At 43.8% G+C, this 17,724-nt stretch overlaps 1 protein-coding gene across 1 annotated transcript in view; it reads right to left on the bottom strand.

Annotated features, from left to right (window-relative positions):
* Positions 1-17,724, bottom strand: part of LOC135218360 (condensin complex subunit 2-like) — a 230,946-nt gene that overhangs the window by 169,698 nt on the left and 43,524 nt on the right. The window contains exons 4-6 of the mRNA XM_064254600.1: positions 9,751-9,843; positions 9,439-9,615; positions 8,962-9,120 (exon numbers count right to left, since the gene is read on the bottom strand). Of these exons, the coding sequence (XP_064110670.1) occupies positions 8,962-9,120; positions 9,439-9,615; positions 9,751-9,843 (429 nt within the window). The remainder of the gene's footprint in view (positions 1-8,961; positions 9,121-9,438; positions 9,616-9,750; positions 9,844-17,724) is intronic.

Genomic DNA, 17,724 nt, shown 5'->3' with positions numbered 1-17,724 from the left:
GTCTTTCGTCATCACTCGGTGGGGAAAAAAGGAAAGGGTACTTCCGCGTACACTTCAGGTGACGCTTGACGCCCCCTTCGCTTTCTTGCTAGAAGACGGAGAGTCATCTGAGAAACTCTCCGGACCTAGAATCCCTGTCAGGCGTCATATGGCGCTTCAGCGGTTTCGACAAGTTCGATTCCTCCACCCTCGTTTAGTGATGGGAGGAGGGAGAGGACGAGAAACACTCGCGAAGGACGCTTTCTATAGTGCCCTTGAGCCGCCTGCAACGAAGCAGAGCTAGCTTAAGGAACGTCTGACTGTTGGGGATTCCCCACAACCTCCTTAAGGCTTTCGACTTTCCTTCTCCTCTGTGTTCGTGAGCTTGGAAGAGGTCTAGGCTTGGGAGTGTCGCAGGAGCCTGGCACCTACTGGTGCTTGGAGGAGAAATGTTTCTTTTATTTTCCCTTTTTAAAGGGACGAAAGCGGCCGGACCTACCTCTCTTCTCTGGAGCCTTCCTTCTTGCGGGAGGTCTGGAGATCGGACCACCTCGAAAGGGCTGCGTAGAAGTGCTAGGTCCTTCTTGTCCGATACTAAAGCAGGTTTCTTCTTCCTAGCTGACTGCGTCAGAAGATCCTGCGTCGCCTTCTCAGTTAAAGAGTGAGCCACGTCCTTCACTAACTTAGAAGGGAACAAATAGTTCGAAAGAGGTGCATATAGTAGAGCTGCCTCTGCGCATGCGAGACTGCCTTTGTTAAGAAAGGCGCCCTACACTGTCCTTTTTCTTCTAAAAGACCTGCTCCAAATAATGCAGAGACTTCCCAAAGATCCAATCTGTACTGCTTTGTCGATGCACGCAAAATGCATAAACAGGGCTTCAGGTTCGATCCCGCGAATCGTGAGCTTCTTGACATCACCCCAAGGGACCAATCCAAGAAGTTGAAGACTTCCAATACCTGGAAAAGTCCCTTGAGGAGATGATCTAGTTCCGAAATATCCAAAGTAATGCGGGCAGAATTAAGACTAGGACGCCTGAAGCGTCAACTAACGTCGAAAAGTCTGCCTCTGTAGTAGAAGGGAGAGCGATACCCATATCCACCCCCCCGTCTGTACCATTAATGCCTCTTTTCCCAGATAACCTTGCTGGAGGCATGCAAAAATACTGTCCTGGTTAAGTCTTTCTTCGACTTCATCCGAAGGCGCCCTCTAAGGCGTGTAAAGCCCGCCCGCTTCATCGAGATGGTGGGCTTCATCTTCAGAAAAGACGAAGTCTTCTTCACCTTCGCACTCGAAAAGAGTCGAGCGAAGGGGGGAGAAGGAGGAGCAGCCGGAGTCAACTCGTTCTCCGTATTCCTCCAGAAGCAGGGTATCAACACTTATAGTTGGACAAGCCCTCTCTTCCAAAGATCGTCATCATCGAGTTTCGTTCGAACTAGTGATATCCTGAGTTTTCTGTTCTCCTTTCAGAACCTTTTCTCTTCTGGGGGAGACAAACTCCTGATGGGAGAGGGGCTAAGGGAATGAAAGTCTTTCCTTTTTCCCGTTCTGATCGACTTGGAAAAGGCGTCCACAACCTGCGGCTTCTCTCGCGCTTTAGAAGACGTCATGTATGACGCTTCCCGCTCTCCGAGCGTCAAGTATGACGGTCTCTTGTTGAGTTTTAGATTGACGCTTCGCGTTTGGAAGACGCTTCGCTTTTCTAAGGGCTCCTACTCGGCGTCACAACAATCTTGGACGGAGCGTCACGTCTAAGCTCCTCTTGATTTGACGCTTCACTTTCTACAAGACGACTTCCGAGCAGGTGCGAGAGGACGAGACTTCTTAATAGGAAGCGTCACGTCTTCCGACGGGGCGCTAAAAAACTCCCACAAGAGATGACAGTTGTTCCTGCACCCGCCATATGATCTTTCCTTGACGCTTCTCCTACGGTCTAGTGCCTGACGCCTTTCGTCAACACTCGGGGAAGAAGCATGATGGGGGTTACTTCCTCGTAAGCGTCAGGTGACGTTGACGCACCTTCGCCTTCTTAATAGCCGACGGGGCGTCATCCGAGAAGCGCTCCGGGCTAGAATCAATGTCTTGCTTCATATGACGCTTCAGCTGGTCTCGATAAGTTCGACTCCTTCACCCTCGTTTAGGTGAGGGGAGAGGGAGAGGACGAGAAACACTCGCGAAGGACGCTTTTCTATAGCGCCATTGAGCTTGGCTGCCATGAAGCAAAGCTAGCCTGAAGGGACGTCTGACCGTTGGGGATTCCCTCCGACTCCTTAAGGCTTTCGACTTTCCTTCTCCTCTGGGCATGTGAGCTTGGAAGAGGTCTAGCCTGGGAGCGCCGCAGGGACGATCAAACGCCCCCTCCACACACTGATAGGGCTCACTTCACTAAAATTTTTCACTATCACTAGCCTTACCTTTCGAGTCCGCCATCTGGACTTCATGTCTCGAATCGTCGCTTTCAGATTGGAGATTTCCGATGCCGAATCCCGAAAAGACACTCTGAGAATGAGATTTTATAGGGAGAATCTACAGTAGTAGGTTAGATTATTATTGAAAGGCTCAATAGGCCTTGAATTCACCTTTCAAGCCTTCTAACTCTATCCCTCTCTAACTTCTCAATAAGAAGTCAAAGTCTTTCATTCTTCTGCATTCAAACTCTCGCATTCCTTACAAGTGTTAATAGCAGAACACTGCACCCCCCCACATTTACGGCATACAGTGTGAGGAGCAACCGAAGCTTTCGGTATCCTCAACCCCTGCAGCCTACATTCACACACTTCTCACTCTCACATTAGAATCAGACATACTGAGAAAAATCCAAAAGAGTTATTTTCCAAAAACAGTCACAGTAGCGAATGCCCCAAAACACGATCCAAATACGTCACCAAAAGTCGAAAAAACGCTGATCAAAGTGTGAAAAATGAATCCAAGTCAGGAGGTAATAACAACAATGTTGATACCACCCGGCGACAGAGAAAATATGATAGAAAACGGGGATGGTTCCTAGTCCTGCCCACCCAGGGCAGGCCGGTAGATCACTGACCTACTGTAGCGAGTGGCGCGAAATTTGAATTTCTGTCGGGGCGGGACGACGGAGTCTTAGCTATGTATATATCGACAGTAAGTTGATTGTATGAAAACATAATTTTTTTTTACTTTCATTATCGAATATTAAGACCTCTTGAAAGGTTTTTGTACTCTGTAAAAATATTAACATGTTTTTCTTGAAAAGTGGCACAAATTTTGAGCTAAGTTGCCAGTTTTCCTAGAGGACTCTGGGCCGAGTTAAGCTGCCCTCGGGTCATGTAGAAGCAAGGAGGGTAAGTTATGCTCCTCTCGGGTCATGTAAAGGCAAGGTTGGCTTTGGTAGAGGTCGACATGATTCATTATGGTGCTGGTCATCATAAAAGCACCATGGAAGGAACTACCTGTAGTAATCTGCATCCACAGACTAGAGGGATAGTTCACAGTGTACTGATGTACTTTTCTAAAGAAAAAGCCAACAATGGTCCTTTAATTGATGTCAGAAAATCTTTGCAACGTACTGCCGAAGCAACGAAGCTATCAGAAAGGACAGCCAACAGGATATGCAAAGCGCAAGAAAAATTCGGCGATATCTTTTTTCTGGAACGAAACAAATACCAATCCAAGACTGTAACTTGACTTCGATGACTTTGATAAAAGCGTTTTGCGTTGAATTGAATTAGATTTCTACAAAAGAAAAGAAGTCCCAACCGTAGATAAAATAAGAGGATTTGAAAGAAAACATTGGGTATAATGGCTGCAGAGAATCTCAGCGAAAAATTCTGCATGAAATTGGATTTCAATATGGCAAAGTGAACGAACGGAAATTTGTTAAGAGATAAATGATGTAGTAATTGCCAAACTAAGAAATAAGGGCCTTAAGAGCAAGGGATTTGACTCTTTTGTGTATATTCCGATGAAACGTGGATAAATCAAAATCAAACTGTTGAGAAATGCTGGATAGAAAAGAATTATGATAAAGCAACAGGAATTATCCCCCCCCCCCACCCCCCCCCCCTCCCCACTGGAAAAGGTAGTCAGTCGTTTGATCATCCTTCATGTGTAATAGTATTACACATAAAATGGAAATGCAACCCATTCCATTATGAAAATATCGCTATGCTGTATAATAGGTCAATGAAGAAAAAACTCCAAAAATTACCTAGTCAGCTCAGGATGTGTGCAAATGTCAATTCACCATATTTAGTACAAACAAATATGCATCAGTTCCTTGGGTCAACATGACAACCCAAACTCCCATGGGAATCTAGATCAAACCAGGGTGTTATTGTTCATTCTCATGACCCCAAAGTCAAGTATGTGTTCATTTGTACACTACTGTTTTCTTCCCAAGATCAAATAGTGAACTCTGTTACATTCTACAACTATCTCTCCTCTTACTCAAGTCTCTTCAAAAAGCTCCTATTTCAAGATGTACTTCAACTTATAAATAGTTAAGAGAATATATGATAGTTTTACACTTTAATGTGTTTCATGCTAAACCTTCAACATTAACGGAAGTGAGAAATCATCTTGAGTCCAATGCTAGCTGGCTAACACAGAGAGAGAGAGAGAGAGAGAGAGAGAGAGAGAGAGAGAGAGAGAGAGAGAGAGAGAGAGAGAGCTTACATCTTGTTCGGGTTGCCCCAGGTCCCTCAGTGTGATACACCTCTAATGTCTACCAGAGAATTGCGAGTGCATCTTCCGGTATATTTTGCATCTTCCAATCTTGGATGGTCTGGGATGCAGCTTAGATATTTGTCGAGTTTATTCTTAAACCCATCTATGCTCACTCCTGATATATTCCTCAGATGAGCTGGCAACGCATTGAATAGATGCTGCATTGTCGATGCTGGCGCATAGTGGATTAATGTCCTGTGCGCTTTCCTTAGTTTTTCTGGTATAGTTTTGGGCACTATTAATCTACCTCTGCTTGCTCTTTCTGATATTTTTAGCTCCATAATGTTTTCAGCAATTCCTTCTATGTTTCCATGTCTGAATTATCATGTAGAGTTCTCTTCTTTCTAGACTATATAATTTTAAAAATTGTAGTCTTTCCCAGTAGTCAAGATCCTTAACTTCTTCTATTCTAGCTGTAAAGGACCTTTGTACACTCTCTATTTATGCAATATCCTATTGGTAGTGAGGGTACCATATCATATTGCAATAATCAAGTGGACTACAAACATACGTTTTATAAAGCCTAATCATGAGTTCAGCTTTTCTTGTTTTGAAGTGCTGTAACAACATTCCCATTTTTAATTTGCATTTTGCCAATAGAATTGCTATTTAATCATTGCATAACATGTTCCCATTCAACATCACACCAAGGTCTTTAACTGCTTCCTTATTTGTGATTGTCTCGTTATTAGGTCCCCAATATGCATATAGCTTTCCTTCTCTATCTCCAAAATTTATTGATTCAAATTTATCAGAGTTAAATACCATCCTATTTACCTCTGCCCAATCATATACTTTGTTAAGGTCTCTTTGTAGCACGTTCCTATCTTCATCACAAGTAATTTCTCTACTTATTCTTGTGTCATCGGCGAAACTACTCACTACCGTCCTTAACATTACTGTCTATGTCTGCAATCATAATAACAAACAGTAATGTAGCTAACACCGTACCTTGTGGCACACCGGATATTACCTTAGCTTCATCCGATTTCTCATCGTTTGCAATAACTATCTGTTTTCTGTTGTGTAAAAATTCTTTTAACCATCTTCCTACTTTATCCACTATATAAAGTTTTCTAATTTTCTTCGCTAATATGTGCTGCTTGAAGAATTTTAGACCTGAAGGAAACTTCCTATATGGTAAGGGCTTTTCCTCATTAGGAAACATGATAATCAAGCTCAATTAATGTACAGTTTCAGCATAAGAATTGCGACTTACAAATAACGTTCATCAAATCTGTAAATAATCCAGAACCAACTTTGACTCCAGGACTGTAGGAGGGACTCTGTAACCAGGAATCGTCCATTTTGTTCTTAAACCTAAGTCCAAGTTTTGGACTTTTCCATCTGTCATGCAACACTGAGTTTAACTAGTGTTATTACACTTTCATGCAACATAGAATGGTCAACACTACACCTAGTAAAACTTTTTAGATGTCAGGGCAGTGGAAAGACATCAGGATGCTTAGCAGGTTTATTCCCGGTCAGAAACAAAGTCTTTGTGGGAAGTTTGCTGCTTTGAGTGAAATGAAACAACACATTGGTTTGATCATTCATTCTGTGGAAGGACAGTGTTTTAGCAATTGGGAATTCAGGAAGAACAACTGGCTACAAGGGCCTTTACATCTGTAAGTTTGGCACTTGGAGTGGATTTAATAGGAACATCCGAATAATTACTACTACTTTGTTGGCCCTCAGGCTTAAGCAGTGGATGTTTCCTTAAATTGTGCCTAATTCAGACTCATAGGCCTGTCCCTCGTATCTACTCTGAATTCTATTGAGCAAATTCAAGTTCAAGAATTGCTTAGTCTCCTGTAGAGCCCTCGTAGCCTCAGGGCAAAAAATTTTCAGAATTTCCAATGCTCTTGGTAGATGTCTCATTCTTCCGGTAATAAGAAATCAACTCTACTACACAATTCCACACAGTTCCATTAATGTAGGCATCGCCTTAACTGCTTGGAGATGTTAAAATGTCCCCTGCCAATAATAAGATTTTCAAGTTATTACAGGATCTGTCCTTAATTTAAAACTGCCATGCCCTGGGGTCAGAAGCAGTGGTCTGTGTGTTGCTGAGGGTATCATTCTGGAGGAATTTTCAGCACATGAAACCTTGTAGACGTCAATGTTTTCTGTTTAGAGGAGATACGACTTTTCACTGTCTACTTCCAAAGTTATCGTTCCATACGTACTTTCCTCGGTATTGCATCAAGTACTTTTTGATCTTGCTGACGACCAGCACTGTAAGGTGTTGAGATTGAAGCCCCTTCATCTCTAAATCGCTATCTCTCTGAAGTTTAGATACGGGTCTAAACTCAATCTGAATTTACTGTAAAACCTTTTATTTAGCAGTGGTTAATAAGTAAATTTATTGTCAGCACCCTTCTTTAAGCTGGTGTAAAGGGAATGCTATTTTAGCTTTCTGGCTTAGAGCTGAGGGTGATGTTAAAGCTATACTTTACACTTCCCTGTAAGAATTCCAATGTGACCCCTTGGGGGGGGGGGGGGGGGGGGGGGGGAAAGGAAACTTCTTTATCCTGTAGAGACATTCAAATTTAAAGGTTAAACCTAGAACATTTTTGTCAGCCTTTTAGAAACCTTGAACATCTTTGTCAAAGGTAAATGCTGGAAGAGGCAAAGTTAACCTTTGGTTTTGTAGTTTTAAGAAAAACAGATGATGTGGTCAAAGGTTAGCCTAGAAGAGGCAAAAATCAACCTTTTGTTTTGTGGTTTAAGAAAACCTAACCGTCTTTGCCAATGGTTAAGCTTGAAGGCAAAGTTAACTTTTTGTTTTGTGGTTTTAGAAAACCTAGAATGTATTTGTGAAGGTTAAGACTGGAAGAGGCAAAGTTAACCTTTTGTGTTGTGATTTTTAGAAACTTATAACGCCTTTGCTAATAGTTAAACTTGAAGACAAAGTTAACTTTTGTTTTGTGGTTTTAGAAAACCTAGAATGTATTTGTGAAGGCTGAGCCTGGAAGAGGCAAAGTTAACTTTTTGTGTTGTGATTTTTAGAAGCTTTGTCAAGGAACACAAGGTCCTCTGACATAGTGGATAGGCTAGTGCATGAGAACTAGCTCCACATCTTCTACCTTCATTGAAGTTAAACATTCATAATGTGAGCAGCAGTTGCAACTTCATTTAGTGCTAAGTCAATTTGTCGCTCCAGAATAGGACTGATGTGTCACAGTAGAATACAATCCGCTACTAGTAGTGGGTAGTCTTTTCCGGAACCAAAAGAGTAATTCTTTAGGCTCTTGTGTTTAAATCCCAGGTTTTAATATTTTGGGGAGCGTGAAGGTACAAATTTTGTATAGGAGCGTACCTTTACATTGTAAAGTTATTTATTTTAAGTGACTGTCGTTTTATAGGGCTTTTGGACCCAGGCACAGGGGCCCTTCATACCCTTGCATTTCATGTTGGCTGAATCGAAGCGGTTTTCTCCGCAAGGCTGCTCTTTGCTGCATTGCATGAGAGCCTTGCTCCCTGAATGGAATCCAACTTCTGGTGGTAGTAAAATCCACCAAGGATTCCAGATCAGGTGAGAATGTTTTGGGTTTCAAATAAGAAAAGTTTAGCTCGAATGGCTGAGCGGAATTTTGTCTAGCTGCAATACCCACCATCCTCTTCTTACAGCTAAATTTAACAGTAGGTAAGATTCATCTCAAATAATATAAATTTTCATAATAAAATTTATTATTTGGACACTTACCTGCTGTTAAAGTAGACCCAACCAGCCTCCCCACAGCTTAGTGGGCTGTCAAAGAGAATTCTGACAAGAGCTAAAACATTCGAAACACACCTGGTGGGGAACAGGTAAACTAGACAGTCATCCGGGCAGCCATTTGATTTTTTTGTTCGAATGCCGACTCGCCTAATCGGCAGGAAGATATAGCTAAATTTAACAGTAGGTAAGTATCCAAATAATCAATTTTATTAAGAAAATTTACATGATTATTACTTTAATAAAAAACGTAAGCCAATTCATATTCTAAAATTCCCACAAGGATTACTTCCAACAATGTGCTTCGCATGGTAGCTGCAAAATATTAAAGGCTTACTGCACGACTCCTATGGTACTTACTTGCAATGATCCCTACTTTTTTTTACTTTTCATCCATTCCTTAAGTTCCTTTACATCTACCTGTCTTGACTGACTCCAAATTTTGCTCTTTTAGGAATACATAATGAGGGGTTCGCAGTACCATGCGCATAAAAACAAGACTGACTTTGCTAAACAGTGCTTTATGATAGTAGTACATACTATGAACTAATCTACATACCATTAACTGGAGTGTGTTCAAGAACTGCCCTCTGCCTGAACTTCCTTCATCGAACTGTGTCGTCATTTTTTTGAACAAAGGATCAACATCAAATTCCAAGTCAAACTGATTAATGTTTATGTTTCTTAAGTTTGCTTCTATCACTGCTTTCTTCTTGGTCTGCAAATACGGTATGAATTGAAACATTAATAATTAACATACGCATATTGTAGAAGCCAAGCCAAAATAAATACAAGATAAATAAAAAAAACTGAGGACGTCATAAATACAAAAGACAACAGTATGTCTACAGTAATTTTGTAGATATGGTAAAGCTCTAATTAAAGAAAAGAAAAGAAAAAATAAATCTAAGCCTAAGTCACCTTTACTCAATAACACTGCCTTTACAATCAAGATAATTACATAATAGGTAAGCAGTAGATGATGCTTCATAAATAATTCACAACTGAAAAATATATAGGTAAAAAATAATTGTACCTTTGATTTTCTTTTTGAAATCCCTCTTTCATCTTCAACCATTTCACCATCACCATCCTTTTTTTCTTTATCTTGGGTTCTTCCAAGACCACCAGCCATTTTCAATGTATCTGTGTGAACACTGTCAACACGATAGGCATAGATTTTGGTGCTTGCATCCAGGGTACAGCTAGCAACCTTTAGAAAAATTAAAAACGAAAATAAAAATTAACATACAATCAATCCCTCTGGAGTCTAATCATTCTTGTTTAAGAGAGGTTTTAATGATTAATATGGCAATTAACAGGATCAAAACACTTCTAATCAACTTACCTGGAAATTATTCATGTCAGAGTCCTTCCTTTTAAGCATTTCGGACATATAATCAATAAGCTGGAGGTTAAATGCATTCTTCACACTGATTTTCTGTCAATATAAAAAAAAAATCAGAAATAAATACAATACTGAAAAATATTTACATCTCTAATTTGCAGATATAATTATTCCCAAGTCACTTTTTCAACACATAATCAAAGAGGTGAAAGTATTTGCATCTGTTCGTCTGCTGTATAAATGTACATATAACTGGAGTTAGGTTAGAACAGGATAATGTTCAATTCAAGATGTTGAAGATTATCTAACAATAAAACTATGAAAAATAGGGCTTGTTCATTGGTAACATATGACAAAATAACTTTTATGATAAAATCAATTTTTCAGGTACAGGCAGTCCCCGGTTATCGGCAGACTCGGTTATTGGCGATCCGTTTTAAGGGGCTTGTCTAGCACCATAAAACTGACGATTTACAGAGCCACAACAGGACGAGTTCTGGTCATCAGTGCCAAAAGGCACCTTATGGGTGCTTACAGTGCCGATAACCGGCTATCAGTGCCATAAATCACTAGTTTCGGTTGATGGCGGTTTTCACTTATCGGCACAGCCCTGGGAACGGAACTCCCGCCGATAACCGGGGACTGCCTGTACTTACTCTCTATCATTTGCTTTATCTGGGGCTAATTGGCACAAGTTCAACAAGTGTTAAAATAGAAACAATCATTAACTCACTACCGATAGTTACTCCCACTCTTTAGTTGTCATTCTTCTCTTAAGATGGGAGGAGGGAGGGATCTCAAGGATAAGAGGGTAATTTTGTATCTATAAAAATTTATTTTTTCATAAATATTATTTTTGGGGTGAAATTTATACCCTCTTTCATTTGCTAACTTAGCAGTGCGCGCTAGATGAGGGTACAATCTCATGACAAGTACTTGTCAGGTAAGGCTCTTCATCGGCTGCAGTCCACTACAGTGTGACGTGGAGCATAGACCCTGAATGTAGCCACTGGTTGAGATTATGTAGGGAAGAATGGCAAGTTAAGCCTCTGTGCCTCAGGCCTGCAAGAGCTGATGGGAGCTAAACCCAAAACTAAACATGATCCTTAAAGTTATACCTAACTGACTTGTGGTACCACTAACCCAAAACAATACCAATTTGCAAGAAAAGTTGGTTCTTAATCAGCTCAAATAAGAAGCAGGGGCTCTGCAACATAAGTCCAACATTACTTACTCTAATGAAAATGATATTGTTAGTATACAATAAAGTTTTGTACATACTTACCCGGCAGATATATACTTAGCTATATTCTCTGACGTCCCGACAGAATTCAAAACTCGCGGCACACGCGACAGGTAGGTCAGGTGACCAGCCCACTCCCGCCGCTGGGTGGCGGGAATAGGAAACCATTCCCGTTTTTCTTTTTAACCAGAATTTTTCTCTTCCACCTGTCTCCTGAGGGGAGGCTGGGCGGGCCATTAATCGTATATATCTGCCGGGTAAGTATGTACAAAACTTTATTGTATACTAACAATATCATTTTTGTACATGCAACTTCCCCGGCAGATATATACTTGGTTCCTACCTGATATGGAAGAAGACTTCATTGATACTGTCTATGAGTCTGCTTGCCATCAGAGTTCCAGAGAGGATGAGACCTGCGACTGATAACCCTTTCGGATCATACCAATGGGGGCTTACCCGCTTACATGGCAGAACCTTTTCCTTGGATCGTACCAATGGGGGCTGACCCACTACATGGCACCAACCGACTGTCAATCCAACGGGGGTACTTACTGATAGAGCTTTAGGTATTTAAGACAATACAAGGAACATAACGACCAATCCCGATCACCTGACCACACTAACATGTTTAGCACTACGATTTGAAAGGGGTCAACTCCTGCACCCTCTTTCAATCGACCCAATAAAATGCACCAAACACCATTAAAAACCCTAACCTAATAAAACCATAAAGGATTGGGTTCAGCTCCCTGTCCCAGCAACGAATCCGCAGATACGTACGCTCCTAGAGTAAAGCACTTGTCGTACGTCACTTGAATGTCTCTCAAGTAATGAGATGCAAAGACCGAATTGCATCTCCAAAAGGTTGACTCCACTAGAGTCTGTATCGACAAGTTCTTGTGGAATGCCAAAGAGGTAGCGACTGCTCTTACCTCGTGAGCTTTAACTCTAAGGAGGTCCAGTTGTTCTTCTTTACACGCTAAATGGGCTTCCTTGATTACGTCTCTGATGAAGAACGCCTGAGCATTTTTAGAGATCTGCCTTCTGGGATCTCTAACTGAGCACCATAAACTTTCCTTACTCCCCTTAGTTCGTTCTTCCTTTCTAAGTAGAACTTAAGGCTTCTCACTGGGCAAAGAGCCCTTTCTCGCTCTGTACCTACAAGCGACGAAAGTCCTTTTACTTCGAATGTTCGAGGCCAAGGTTTCGAAGGGTTTTCATTCTTCGCCAAAAACATCGGTTTGAAGGAACAGAACACCGAGTCGTTCCTGAAGCCAACATTATGTTCTAAGGCTTGTAGTTCGCTTACTCTTTTCGCTGAAGCTAGCGCGACCAAGAATAAAGACTTCCTTGTCAGATCTCTGAACGTAGCCTTACAGGGAGGTTCGAATTTTGAGGTCATTAAGTATTTTAGGACCACATCTAAGTTCCAACTAGGTGCTCTAATCCCTCTGTTCTTTGACGTCTCGAAGGATCTTATCAGGTCATGCAAATCTTTGTCTTCCCCAATATTAAGGCCTCTATGCCTGAAGACTGAAGATAGCATACTTTTATAGCCCTTAATTGTAGAGACTACTAAATTACATTTCTCCTTCAAGTAAAGGAGGAAATCAGCTATATCTGTCACAGAGGTACTGGAAGAGGATATCTTCTGAGCTCTACACCATCTGCGAAACACATCCCACTTCGACTGGTAGACTCGAATAGTAGATGGTTCTTCTAGCTCTTTGCGATCGCTTCGCAACTTCTCGAGAAAAGCCTCTCGTTCTGACAAGTCCTTCGATAGTCTGAAGGCAGTCAGAGCGAGAGCGGGCAGGTTTTTGTGATACCTGTCGAAGTGGGGTTGTCTGAGAAGATCGCTCCTGTTTGGGAGAGATCTCGGAAAGTCTACTATCCATCCCCAGTTACCTCGTGTACCAGTTTTTGCGCTGGCCAGAACGGGGCTATGAGGGTCAGTTTGGCTCCCTCCCTTGCTGCTGCAAACTTCCTTACCACTTCCGATAATATTTTGAACGGAGGAAAAGCATACCCGTCTATTCCGGACCAATCGAGGAGAAGGGGGCGTCCACCGAAATCGCCTTGGGTCGGCGATCGGGGAGCAGTAACTTCCAGCCTGTTGTTCCAATGGGTGGCAAAAGATCTATATTTGATCTCCCCCAGAGGTTCCATAGTCTGTTGCATACTTCCTGATGCAACGTCCATTCTGTAGGCAGTACTTGGTCTCTCCTGCTCAGAAGGTCGACTCTTTACTTTTTGTCCCCTTGAATGAATCTCGTCCGGAGAGAGATTGATTCTTCTTCTCTCTTCTGCCCAAAGCAGTAGCTCTTGCTTTCTTGTAAAGGGAGAACGAGTGCGTCCCTCCTTGCTTCTTGATGTAAGCTAGGGCTGTTGTGTTGTCCGAATTGATCTGCAGGACTGAACCTGAGATCTGAGCCTCGAAGTGCTATGAGGGACAGGTGAATCGCTGCTAATTCTTTCATATTGATGTGCCAGGACACCTGTTCTCCCCTCCAGGTGCCTGACACTTTTCTCGTCCCTAGAGTGGCTCCCCACCCCGCATCTGAGGCGTCGGAATACAACACTAGCCGAGGGTTCGGAACGTGAAGGGATACTCCTTCGTTGATCCTGCACGGATTCATCCACAACGCAGGTCCTCCTTTATTTCCTTCGTGATCTGGAAGGAATCGGACAGATTTTTGAGATTTCTGATCCCAACGTTCACTTAGATAGAACTGTAACGGCCTTAGGTTGAAGCATTCCTAGAGAAATGAACTGTTCCAACGAGGAAAGGGTCCCCAGAAGACTCATCCATTCCCTCGCGGACATTGTTCCTTTCTCTAGGAAGGTTGCTACTTTTCCAAGCAGCGGTTCTGTCTTTCCTGTGATGGAAACACATGAAAACCCCGAGAATCCATCCGAATCCCCAGATAAACAATGTTCTGCTGGGGAATCATCTGGGATTTCTCGAGGTTTACCAACAGTCCAAGGACTGTGTTAACTCCAGTGTCAGTTTTAAGTCCTCCAGACATCTGACTCGCGACTGTGCTCGTATCAGCCAGTCGTCTAGATACAAGGATATTCGAATCCCTTCGAGGTGAAGCCAGTGAGCCACATTTTTCATTAGTCCCGTGAATACTTGGGGGGGCTGTTGATAGTCCGAAGCATAGGGCCCGAAATTTAAATACTCTTCCTTGAGCCATAAATCTGAGGTATTTCCTAGAAGACGGGTGTATTGGTACGTGGAAATAAGCATCCTGCAGGTCCAGGGATACCATCCAGTCCCGGACGCAGGGCTGCTAACACCGAGGCTGTCGTCTCCATTGTGAACTTCCTCTTTGCTACGAACACGTTCAGGGCGCTCACGTCCAGAACTGGCCTCCAACCTCCTGAGCTCTTCGGAACCAAGAACAGGCGATTGTAAAACCCCTGGGAAGAGAGATCTTTTACTTCCTCTATGGCTTCCTTGTAAAGCATCTGCTCCACGAGATGTAGAAGGGCTTGTTTCTTGACAGATTCCTTGTAGTTTGCTGTTAACTCCCTGGAGTTGTAGTTAAGGGAGGTTTTCCCTGAATTAATATTAAATATCCTTTCTTTAGGATGGATAGGGACCAGGCATCGGCACCTTTCTGTGCCCAAGGTTCGTAAAAGTCTAGAAGCCTGGCACCCACTTTTGTCTGGAGGGGACACAGTCTCACTGGGTCTTGACGAACGGCCTTCGAGAAGACCTTCCTCTCTTCTCCGGTCGTCTACTTCTAAGAGAAGATCTTGGTGCAGACCTTCCCCGAAAGGGCTGCTGGAAGGGAACTTTCTCCTTTTTCGCAACCTGAACAGCAGGTTTTAGCCTCTTAGCAGACTGGGCCAGCAGGTCCTGTGTGGCCTTTTCTGAAAGAGTCTTTGAAATGTCCCTCACTATGTCCTGAGGAAAAAGGTGACTAGAGAGGGGCGCGTATAAAAGGGAGGATCTCTGCAGAGGAGAAACAGATTTCGTTAAGAAGGAGCTAAACACTGCCCTCTTCTTCAATATACAGGATCCAAAAAGGGATGCCACTTCATTGGAGCCATCCATAACCGCCTTGTCTAGGCAGGTAGGTTACAAAACACTGCCCAACTCTTCCATGGTAACGAAGTCTGGTTCTTGAGACTTCTTGGCTAAAGCTCCCAAAGCCCAGTCCATAAAGTTAAAGACTTCGAGAGTCTTGAAGAGGCCCTTGATGAGATGATCCACCTCACACATTCCCCAAGAGGCTTTGCAGAGTGTAGAGAGCGTCTTCTAGACGCATCTACAAGAGCGGAAAAATCCGCATCAGAGGACGAAGGGAGACCCAGGCCCATTGGCTCCTTGGTGTCGTACCACATACCTGGTTTCCCTGTCAGCTTAGAGGGAGGACAAGAAAATACTGTCTTCCCCGCTTCCTTCTTAGATCTGAGCCAGCTCTCGAGACTCTTCAGAGACTTTCTCATAGAAAGAGTAGGGGTCATCTTAACGAAGGAGGAGGCCTTCGACATTTTCGTACTGGATAATAACGATCCCGGAGAAGGGGGATCCGACTGGCGTAGCGAGTCTCCAAACACCTGCAGCAAAAGAGAAGCAAGTCTCTTATAGTCCGAACTCCTGCATCTTTGGATCTCTTCATCCGCAACTTCTTCCAAAAGCGATGCAGGAGAAGAGGGCTTTTCCTTTACAGGAGACCGATCCGTCGAAAGAAGCCTTTTCCTTTCGTCCTTACTCCTATCCTCCTTCCTGCACGAGTCCTGGAGTTTCCCTATACTCGGGCTTCTGCTCTGCTCCTTGCGTCTGCTAGGAGAGGCGCTTGCGTCCTGAATCAGGCGCCTGTGAGGCGAAGAGCGCCTGCTAGGCGAAAGGAGAACATCCTGTTCCTGGCGCCAAGAAGAAGCGCTTGCGTCCTGGTGAGCGCGCCTGGGCCAGAGGCGAGGCGCTTGCGTCCTGGTGAGGCTGCCTGGTCCAAGAAGGAGAGGCATTTGCGTCCTGATGAGGACGCCTAGAAGGCGAAATGCGCCTGCAAGGAGAAAGGAGAACCCTTGTTCCCGTCGTCCATGAGGGGGAGACGTTTGCGTCATGACTGCGTCTAGCAGGCGAATAACTCCTTTTCCCTTTGCGTCCATCCAGAGAGGCGCTAGAATCTCTCCTATCCCTCCTGGGAGGTGAAGAAAACTTGTCTAAGTTTCGGCGCCTATTCGGCGAAACTCTTGCGTCCTTCGGAAAATGTCTAGAGGACGAACGAACGCTCCTTCCTTCTTGCGGAGCTCTGAATAGAGAGGGGGCTCTCTTCTCTCCCGGAGCTCTTAGTCGCACGAATTCTCTCACGAGAAATCCGCGAATCAGGCTCCTGATGCTTGCCATGAGAGGCAAAATCGTCTCTAGCAAAACTCCTGGGAGAACTCTTGCTCGTAGGGAGTTTCCGATTCCTGTCATATGCGACTGAAGAAGGTCTCGCTGGGGACGAAAACCTTTCAGGCGAGGAGCAGTCTGCTAAAGCCAGGACGCTTACTCTCTGATGCTCTCCTAACAGAACTCTTGATGGGAAAGAAATGTCTTTCTTCCCTAAAAGAGCCTTCAGAAAGAACTCCCACTAAGGCAGACAACTGCTGTTGGAGTCCTACCAAGACTTCCTTCGTCTTGTGTGATAAGTCTTCCGGAGAAGAGTCAGGAGATCTCATAGCTCTCTTCTTACGAGCAGGCGAATACTCCGGAAAAGGCTCAGGACTGGAACGCAACGCTTCGCTTGCTGGCGTCTTCCAGGATCTCTTAAGAGGACGCGACTTAGCGGAAGAACTCCATCCTCTTCTGGGAGACGAAGAGTCTGAGTCCGAAAAGCACTTCCTGAGGACGCTTTTGCAGTAGCTGTCCTTGGCAGCCTGGGAAGCGGCTACAGGATCTGCCGAAGGGACGCCTGACCGTTGGGAATACTCTACATCCCCCTTGCGGCTTTCGACATTCCTCCTCCCTTGGTCATGGGAGTCTGAAAGAGGTCTAGGCCTAGGAGCAATGCGGAGTCGGTCAGACGCCCCCTCCACTTCACTGGGGACACTGCACAAATCATGACACATCACTGCGCTTACCTGTCTCCTTCATTTGCTTGCAGTTGCGATTTCAAGCTGATTATTGAGGCTCTCATTGCAGCCATTTCCGTAGACGCATCTACAGGTTCGCTGCTGGGGGAAGGGGCTGAAACCAAACTATGAGCAGGTGAATTACTAAAAAAGTTAGGAGCTACTTCCTGTTCATTAGAGCAGGATCTACTTGAGCTTCTGATGGAAGCCTCCTAACTCTATCTTTCTCAAGTTTCCTTACATAAGAAGCCAAGGGTCTTCCATTCCACTTCGTTAGCTCTCACATTCCAGACAGGTGTTAGTCGCAGAACAATCATTCCCCCTACATTTTTTACAGACTGTGTGAGGATCCACCGATGCTTTCGGTAGCCTCACCTTACATTCCTCTTTCGCACACACCCTAAATACAGGTGCCACGTCAGACATTTTAAAGAGAATCCAAATCAAAATCCAAAAAACGGTCCACGATAAGCGTATGCCAAAACCAAAGATCAAAGTACATCACCAAAAGACAGATAGATAATCCTCGGCCAACGAGAAAAGAATTCCAATGCAGGAGGTACCAACAACGATGTTGTTGCTACCGGCGACAGAAAAATTCTGGTTAGAAAACGGGAATGGTTCCTATTCCCGCCACCCAGCGGCGGGAGTGGGCT

This window comes from Macrobrachium nipponense, chromosome 9, assembly GCF_015104395.2.
Source record: "Macrobrachium nipponense isolate FS-2020 chromosome 9, ASM1510439v2, whole genome shotgun sequence".
Classification (NCBI taxonomy): domain Eukaryota; kingdom Metazoa; phylum Arthropoda; class Malacostraca; order Decapoda; family Palaemonidae; genus Macrobrachium; species Macrobrachium nipponense.
Note: the sequence above shows the minus strand (reverse complement) of the source record. Positions and strands in the feature narration are given on the sequence as shown.